The sequence below is a fragment of the Papio anubis genome, chromosome 9 (genome assembly GCF_008728515.1).
Source record: "Papio anubis isolate 15944 chromosome 9, Panubis1.0, whole genome shotgun sequence".
Classification (NCBI taxonomy): Eukaryota; Metazoa; Chordata; class Mammalia; order Primates; family Cercopithecidae; genus Papio; species Papio anubis.
This window is the reverse complement of record NC_044984.1, coordinates 50249282-50258272: the sequence shown is the minus strand read 5'-3', so window position 1 is coordinate 50258272 and position 8991 is coordinate 50249282. Positions and strand designations below refer to the sequence as shown.

Below are 8991 nucleotides of genomic sequence, written 5' to 3'. Positions count from 1 at the left end.
AGTAAAACAGTTGTAGCTCCTCCACCACCAGACACTTACTGACTGACTCCCCTATTCCAGAAGCCATAGCTACAGCTTTGATTGGCCCCTAAATTGTAATGCATTTAAATGTTAAGTTTGCACCCCAAGGTGAACATGGGTCATATGCTACATACATGTTTATTTAGCACATACATGTTAGGACCACCTTCAGAAATATTCCTAGGTCCTCCCGTAACCTACTGAATGTGTACACTTGGCCAACCTGCTTAGCACATAAATCCCTGTTCCACCTGCCTCTCCCTTGAAGTGCCTACCTTTTGGGCTTTGACTGGAGCCTATGCTTCCCAGCCTGTTAGAATGGCCACCTTACATGCTGCAACAGTTTTTTAAGAAATAAAGCCTCTTTCCAAGGGTGGTGGCTCACGCCTATAATCCTAGCACTTTGGGAGGCTGAGGTGGGTAGATCACTGGAACTCAGGAGTTCGAAACTAGCCTGGGCAACATGGTGAAACCCCATTTCTACAAAAAAACAAAAACAAAAACAAAAACAAAACAAAAAATTAGCTGGTGTGGTGGCATGTGCCTGTAGTCCCAGCTACTTGGGAAGCTGAGGCTGGAGGATCATTTGAACCAGGGAGGTTGAGGTTGCAGTGAGCTGAGATCATACCACAGCATTCCAGCCTGGGTGACAAAGTGAGACCCTGTCTTAGGAAAAAAAAAAAAAAAAAAAAAATCCTCCTTTCTAAATTTATAATTATCTTATGCCTTTATCATTTCTATGTGTTGAAAACATTCAAAATTCTCTATTCTAGCTATTTTGAAATCTACAGTACAGTAGGTGACATAAGTCACCCTATGGTGCCATAGAACACTAGAACTTATTCCTTCTAAATGTACCTTTGTATCCACTGACTAATCTCTCCCTATGTCTCTTTCCCCACTTCCTTCTCCAGGCTCTGGTAACCACCATTCTACTCTCTACTTCTAGGAATGAGATCAACTTCATGAGACTTATTTTGAGGGGATCATCTGAGGTCAGGAGTTCGAGACCAACCTGGCCAACGTGGTGAAACCCCGTCTCTACTAAAATTACAGAATTAGCCGGGTGTGCCTGTAATCCCAGCTACTTGGGAGGCTGAGGCATGAGAACTGCTTGAAGCTGGGAGGTGGTGGAGGCTGCAGTGAGCCGAGACTGCGTCATTGCACTGCAGCCTGGGCGACAAGAGCAAAACTTGGTCAAAAAAAAAAAAAAACAAAGAAAGCAAGAAGTGGGTGCAGAGGCTGGGCTACAGAAGAACACACCGATTCCCGTGGTTGAATACTCCTTAGCACAAGAGCAGAGTCTCTGTGGGGGATAAGGACTCCTTGAAGACCACAGGGGTGGTAAGAGGGAAGACTGGGTTCCCATCATTTCCTGAACAGCTCATGTTACTGATGAAATGTTGAGGTCTCTCCTCACTGAGAGCCAGAGCTTCTGGCGTTTCTTGGCTAGAGGACACAAAGGTGGTAACGGTGTGTGAGAGGTGAGGGGATAGAGGGGACCTGGAACAGCCTGTCCTTTCGCCTCGGCCTTCTGCTGCTCTTTAGCCATGGGGGACTCCAGGTACAAAAGCAGGAGAAACCTCTGTCCCTGGCCTGAGGGAGGTGGGCAGCCGGTGGCACCTCAGCATAGAGGGATGGGAGTGCTTTGCTTCCACCATGTCCTGCTTCTGGCTCCCTGGTTAGCTCCAGCTCTGGATCCTGCCTTTCAAGCTGGTGGGTCTTCTGGAATCCCTGACCAGTTCTTTCCTAAAAGAATCCAGAGCAGGACACCCCAGTGTGTTTCTGGGAGACATGTATAGGCTGTCCTTGGAGATAGCTTTTCCTGATGTCTAACTTGGTCCTTTTTGACACCATCTGACCGTCTTGCCTTTTGTGCTGGTATCTTGGGAAGGAGGGAGCCTTATGACTGGAACCCTCAGATGCCCCTCTTCCTGAAGGCCAAGGGCAGAATAGATGTTCCACTGAGTAGAGGAAGGCTCAGACACAGGTGGAAGAAAATGTAACACAGGGGCTTGGTAAACTCCTACACAGGCTTTGGGTGGGTCACTTAGTTGGAAGTCAAGTTCACAGACACCTGCTTTCATGACTGACACGGACCTCTGGCTACCGGTGCAGCCATGGCAATCACTGTGCTCAGGGATCCAAAACAATCTAGAAGATGCTAAATAAATGTTCTTTCCCTAAGGCAGCAATCACTTCCATTCTACCTCGGCCTAATAACCCATGCTCTGATAGTGAGTGTGGACTCTGGAATAAGAGGCAATATGTAGATTTATCTCTGCTTTAATTTCAGCACTTCCTTCCAAGAAGCCTTTTCTTTTGAAGTCTTGCATGATTTCTGTGAGAGTGGGGTTTAAATCCAGTCCCTGAAGACTGGGAGGATGAGCAGCGAGTGAGTGAGCAGACATCCTCCGAGTCCCTTCAGGGCAAGGGGCTCTGCCTCTTCACCAGGTGTTGCAGGGCCCTCCTGACGTCCTTGTTCCGAAGGGTGTAGATGATGGGGTTGAGCATGGGTGTGATGACCGTGTAGAAGAGACTGAGGACGCGGTCTGTGGTAACAGAGGAGCCTGCCTGCGGCCGGATGTAGGTGATGCTGGCTGTTCCAAAGAAGAGAGAGACCACGAGCAGATGGGAGGAGCAGGTGGAGAAGACCTTGCGGCGGCTCTGGGTGGAGGCCATCGCTAGGATGGCTCCCAGGATGCGGATGTAAGAGGTGACAATCAGAGAGAAGGGGATCATAATGAAGACTACAGTGGCTGTCATCACAGAGATCTCGCTCCTGTGCTTCTCAGCACTTGCCAGCCTCAGTACTGGCAGGATGTCACAGAGAAAGTGTGGGATGATTGGGCGGCTGGGAAAAGGTAGAGAGAAGATGAGGAAGGCATGGGTGGTGGCCGTGATGATGCCTGTGAGCCAGGAGGTGCCCACCATGGCCATGCAGGCCCATGGGCTCAAGAGGGTAGAGTAGTGCAGAGGCTGGCAGATGGCAACATATCGGTCATAGGCCATGGCCGTGAGCAGGCAGCACTCGGAGATGCCCAGGACAATGAAGACGTACATCTGGGCTGCACAGCCCTGGAAAGAGATGGCCTGGGGATGTGGGGAGGCCAGATTGGCCAGGGTCCTGGGCACGATGTTGGTGGTGTAGAAAAGCTCCACCACTGAGAGCTGGCGCAGGAAGAAGTACATGGGGGAGTGCAGGGCAGGGCTGACTTGCGTGAGGAGGATGATCAGGGAGTTACCCAGCAAGGTGACCAGGTAGACCAGAAGCACCACCCAGAATAGGGGGCCCTGCAGGGCCTTGAGGTCAGAGAATCCCAGAAGGAGGAATTCAGGCAGTGTAGTATGGTTTTCCCCAGCCATCACTCCAGGCCGGAAGCTGAAGCACAGCCAAGAAGAGAAGTTATTTAGAAATAACAATCAACATTCCTGTAATTTGGTAAAGCACTTTTCACACAGTTCCTCTCAAAATCAAGTGAGAGAATTAATATCTTCTCTCTGAATGAGCCATGGGTCTCAGAGAGATTAAATAATGTGGCTGAGATAATATCTAGAAAGTGGCAGGCCTGGAACTTGAATCCAGGTCTCTTGACTGGATTCGATGCCTTTCTCACTGTTTCCTGTGCTCTTGTCCTGTGCCTGGGGCCTGACTCCCATATGTAGAGACTCTAGCTCTGATCTTTGGATCTCTCTCCAGAGTGAGGGGTGGAGCAGCTGCTATGATCTAGGCCCCTTTGTACTCTCTAGACGGATGCTGAGGCCCAAAAGAAACTGGGTAGCACCAGGGACTGTCCCGAACTGGTGTCTAATGTTCACCATAGTGAGCTGTGGATTTAGAGTGTCACACAGTGATATGACTATTTGTGATAATACTGCCCAATTGTATCTTTGGGATTCTGACACCTTCCCTGATTTCTCTGTTCTCCTCTTATCTGAGCCCCTGTGTTCAGCTACACTAGCTGCCCTGTCCCAGCACACCTTGTTCTCTCAGGCCTCCAGGCATTGCCATAGTGTCTCCTTGCAGAGAATATTTCTATTCTTTGTATTAAAATCCCATCATACTCCAAGCCTTCACTCAAGTTCCGCTATCTCGGTGGCAGCTTTCTGTGATCCTCAGGCTCAGAAATAATTATCCATGGCATTTCGAGATTAAAAGCGACATTTAGGAACATATATTTCCATATGATAGTACTCGGATCTTATCTTCAACATTTTAGAAGGGTGCTATGCAGCCTCTGTTTGAACATCTGCAGTGATGGGAACTCACCACCTATTGAGGTAGCCCTTTCTAGCTATGGCCTCTTCTGCCTGTAGGAAAAGGCTTTACTGTATTGGTCTTGGCTAAATGCTTAGTGTTTCATACAATGTTTAACTCCTCTTGCACCAGAGAGCTCTTGAGTATTTGAGGAAGGCACTTTTATCTCTGCTTTCATGAGATGTTGCTTGTCCTTTGGTCCCAGCACTTATGACTCCACTGTGAGATCCTGCAGGACACGGTGGGGAGGTGGGGAGGCAGTAGCCTATTTTAGCAGCTGCTAGTGTTTCCCAGGTGCTTGGTTCCTGCCAGGCACCATGCGAAGGTCTAAACATTCATTAAATCATTGGATCTTCCTAATTACACTACAACATAGAAACCTTCATTTTCTCCATCTTACAGATAAGGAGAGGGAAGCCCAGACAGTGTAAGTAACTTTCTCAATGTCACACATTTCGTAAGTGACAGAGTTTGGGTTCAAATCCAGGTCTGCCTAACCCCAGAGCCTGTGGTCTTAACCACCAAGTTATCAACTGCCTTAGAGGTTAATCACCAGAAAAACAAGCTCAGTACTTGGGCCATGTCGAGTGTTCGCTAAACATTTATTAGGCGAGTGAACGAATCTCAGTTATAAAGACAGAGGAACTGATAAATAGAACAATTAAGTGATTTGCCTACATTTAGGCAGCTAGTTAGACAAAGATAGGAAACTGGACTGGACTTTCAGAAGTCCTGGTCCCAAGATTCGCGGAGCTTTGATCACTCACATTGACCCACACATGAGGTTAGTCTAACCATCTTCATATTTAGGAAACAGAGCCTCAAAGTTCTACCCATTGCACTTAACTCTCATCCCACCCTCACTCTGCTCTCTCGCCACATATATATATATATATATATATATTTTTTTTTTTTTGTGTGTGTGTGGCCTTAAACCATTTATTCTAGCTTATGTTTAGAGAGTGCTGTGTGCTGGGGATTATACAGTATATCAGTTGACCTTTATAACAACATTAGTGACAATTGTTATTTTGTCGTTGCAGATAAAGAACCAGAGCTCTGAGAGTTTAAATGACCTATGCAAGATCACAAAGTCAGTGAACAGTAGAACCAGGATTGTAATTTCGAGCCTGAGATATCAACCACATACTTACTATATCTCTAGTGAGGCCAATAGCCTCACCCTACACTTTTGAGAGATGAACTTGCATGTAGTCAGTTTGGACAGAAGGAGTATCTTAGTTCATTAGTCCTCTCTACTTTCGTCAATAAATCTTCATGACATTTTGGGCTGGCTGATTAAAAAGGAAAAAAAACCACCAACTTTTCAGATGTCCACATCACCAAGAAAACACGAAATAGATCCTGACGTTTTCAAATTTTAAAAATGTTGTTGTTTTTCAATTAAAAATATTTAGGAAACATTTGGAATAAATCCACCATTATTCCATCACCTTAAATTATTTTTGTTCTTGTAATCACCCTCAAGTCTTTGTCCCACTGCAAACCCACTTGCTATGTGTGTAGTCATAGTGTATATACCATTTTGTCTTCTTTTCCTTTTTTAATGTTTGCTGTAAGCATTTTGCCATGAGACCACATAGTATTCTGAACAATCTTTCTAAGAAAGTTCTTGTAGTAGTCCATTGAATTTCTCCACTAACATTTAACAGACACTTCTCATCCTCGTGCACTTTACGCTGTCCCATCTTTTTTTGCTATGGTAGATAATGATGCAAACAATATTTTTGTGTGTGTCGCAGTTTGCCTCTGTTAGCTTTTTCCCTTAGGGTAAATTAGGAGTAATATTATTGGCTAAGCATGTGGACATTTTTATGGGTCTGGCTGTGTTATAATTGTTTGGGATTCCTGTAGTTGGACACATGAGTGGCAATACCAACCTTCCATCTCTTAGTAAAACTGGGATCCTTAAAAAACTTCAGTAGCTTTAGGGGTACAAGTGGTTTTTGGTTACATGGATGAAGTGTATAGTGATGAAGTCTGGCATTTTAGTGGACCAGTCACCCAAATAGTGTACATTGTGCCAATAGGGTTTTTTTTTTTTTTTTTCCCCTCAGTCCTCTCTCACCCTGCCCCCTTCTGGACTCCTTGACCCTCCCTGTCCTCATCCAGCCCTCTCCCTCCCTCCACACTCACCTCACCTTTTCCACACTGTGAGCATTTCTTCACGCTCAGACTTCTAATTAGATTTTGCCTCAAGATGTCATCCGTGAGGGTGGAGAGGCAAGTTTCTCCCTGACTGTCTGCTCTTCCTTCCCTGTTTCCACTCTGACTCTGTGAATTTCCCTCTTCCTCTTCCCGCACATCCTGACACGGTTGGGACAATCTTCAGGGAGACATGGGCCCTGGAGTCACCACTATCCTTTTCAAAGCCTCCCACAGAGGATCGTTGAGAAAGACAGAGAGTAACTGCCCGGCGGGTCACAGAGAGGGGACGAAGTTCTTTTTAAAAAACACTACTTTTAATTGTGGTGAAAACATATAACATAAAATTTACTGTCTTAACCATTTTAAGTGTATGTGTCAGTATTGTGAAGTATATTCAACAGAGCTCTAGAACTTTTTCATCTTGCAAAATGAAATTCTATACCCATTAAGCAACTCTCCATTTCCCCCTCCCGTGGCTCTTTTTAAAACCGTAAAACCATCCCTATGCCTCCAATAAGCCTTAGAGAGATAGGCAGACGGGCAAATTGATCAGCGAACGGGCACGTGGACTGGGGAAGAGATAACCTGTAGTTAACCGGCTAGATGGACAGAGGATGACCGGCAGGGTGTGGCTGGCTGGCTACAGGACTGGTCACCCCATGACCCCTGGATGCAGGAGGTGAGGCCATAAAGGCTGAATGGAGCAGAAAGCAGATCTTGAGGGGTAGCTTTGACATCTCAGGGGCAAGGGAGTTGGGATTCTGGAGCCTAATGGGGGATGCAGGAAACGGGGGAAATGGGGGAAGGGCAACCTTTATTGGGTCAGAGAGGTCTGGGGGAGCACAGCCAGGCAATAAACTGGCTTTTGTTCTTTCAGATTTTTTGTTTTGTCTAAAGTATTAATGGGAGCTGCACATGGGGTGTGTGTGTGTGTGTGTGTGTGTGTGTGTGTGTTGGGGAGGGTGTGGGGCAGCAAAGATGCAGGGAGTTGTCTGTGGGCTCTGGGATGGGACCCATTAGCAGGAGCCTGAGAGATGCTGACCACAGACAGTGTGGAGGCTGTGATGCCCGGCTGGTTTACACACTGCACGCAAACCCACAAGCCTGTGCACACTATAAACTGCCTCACTCCATCACTTCAGCCCACACACCCCATCCTATTAGACACACCACAGACATGCCTATCACATGATCACCACACTTACAACATGCTACACATCCCCCACAGCATAACTACTCATGACACACATCAAAGGCTTGCACAGTCTGTGTATATACACACTTGCCTTGTTCTGTTATGTACAATTTTATCTGGCAGAAATTGTCCAACATTCTCTGTCTCCTTCCCAGCCCTTCTCCCTGTCCAGCCAGCTTAATGACACCTGAATCACACCTCTGCAAATGCAATAGTAGAGATCTGGGAACCCTCTCTGGACTTTTTTCTCCCACGCCCAGGGACAGATACTGACTCCCAACACACAGCAAGAGGTCCTAAGGCCCTGAATGGGCCCTGATCTGCTCACTGTTCTTCTTCTCTTCCTGTTTTTGGCAGGGTCTAGATACATCAGGGAAAGGCCCAAGGCTTCCTGGCACTGTGTGGGGCACTTACCCGAGGAGGTGAAATGATCATCCTGCCAGGGAGGGGGGCAGTTGGGCACAGGCGAGGCTCTGCTGTTGCCCTCTCTCCTCCCTGGAAGCCTCAGCCTCTGTGGTGCCCGTGTCTTTCTCCACCTGGCGTTGTGCCTCCACCCTGCTGGAGATTTGGGAACCCCTGACTCTTGGGGTTTCCCTGGGTAACCCTGAGCTGAGAGAGTGTCATGGGCCAGATAATTCTGTCTGGATCCCCAGTGCCTGCTGTGTTCTTCTCCTCTCCTTAAGCTCATTGCCCCTGGCCAACCTCCTGACACCTTTTTTTTCCTCTGGGATAACTGTCGCCTCCCCACTTGTGAAGGGTTTCTTTGGTTACAGATGACATGAGGTTTGAGGGTCTCTGTCCCTCCTGTCTAGAGTCTCATCCTGGGAACTAACTCCTGTGAGTGAAATCTCAGCTTCCTGTTAAATGTAGATGCTCCTGGAGAATTCTAGAGGCTATGCCAGTGAAGTCATTGATCTCCATGCTTGGTTTGCTTTTTAGAAAGTGTTCCGGTGAGGACACCGCCTGTCTGCTTATCCAGGGGCTCACAGGAGGGAGAGCTGGGTTTCCATCAATCCTGGATCTCCCACGTCATTGCAGATGTGCTGAGTGAGGCACTTACACAGAGAGTTCAGCCTTCTGAATATTTTCAGCATAGAAATGATGATGGAGGGCGGTGACATTAGGGGTAGAACAGAGGTGTTACCTGAGATAACCTGGGCCTTTGCCTAAATCCCTGATGTCCTCTAGTTGACACTTGCTGTCTCCACTTTTTGTCTCCCATTTTCTCCAATTGTCCCTACCACTCCAGAATTTTCTCTTATCAAGATAACCAACAACTTCCATGTTGCCAAATCCAGTGGTTAATTTTCAGTCCTCATCTTAATCTCTTAGCAGTCTTTAACACATT

The 8991-nt window shown here is 47.0% G+C and overlaps 1 protein-coding gene across 1 annotated transcript; it reads right to left on the bottom strand.

The window, feature by feature from the left end:
- Positions 1–1257: 1257 nt before the first annotated feature.
- On the bottom strand, positions 1258–6353 carry LOC101015976 (olfactory receptor 10P1). Its single transcript, XM_021922481.2, has one exon. The coding sequence runs from the start codon at positions 3385–3387 to the stop codon at positions 2446–2448; it is 942 nt and encodes a 313-aa protein (XP_021778173.2). The 5' UTR covers positions 3388–6353; the 3' UTR covers positions 1258–2445.
- Positions 6354–8991: the final 2638 nt, after the last annotated feature.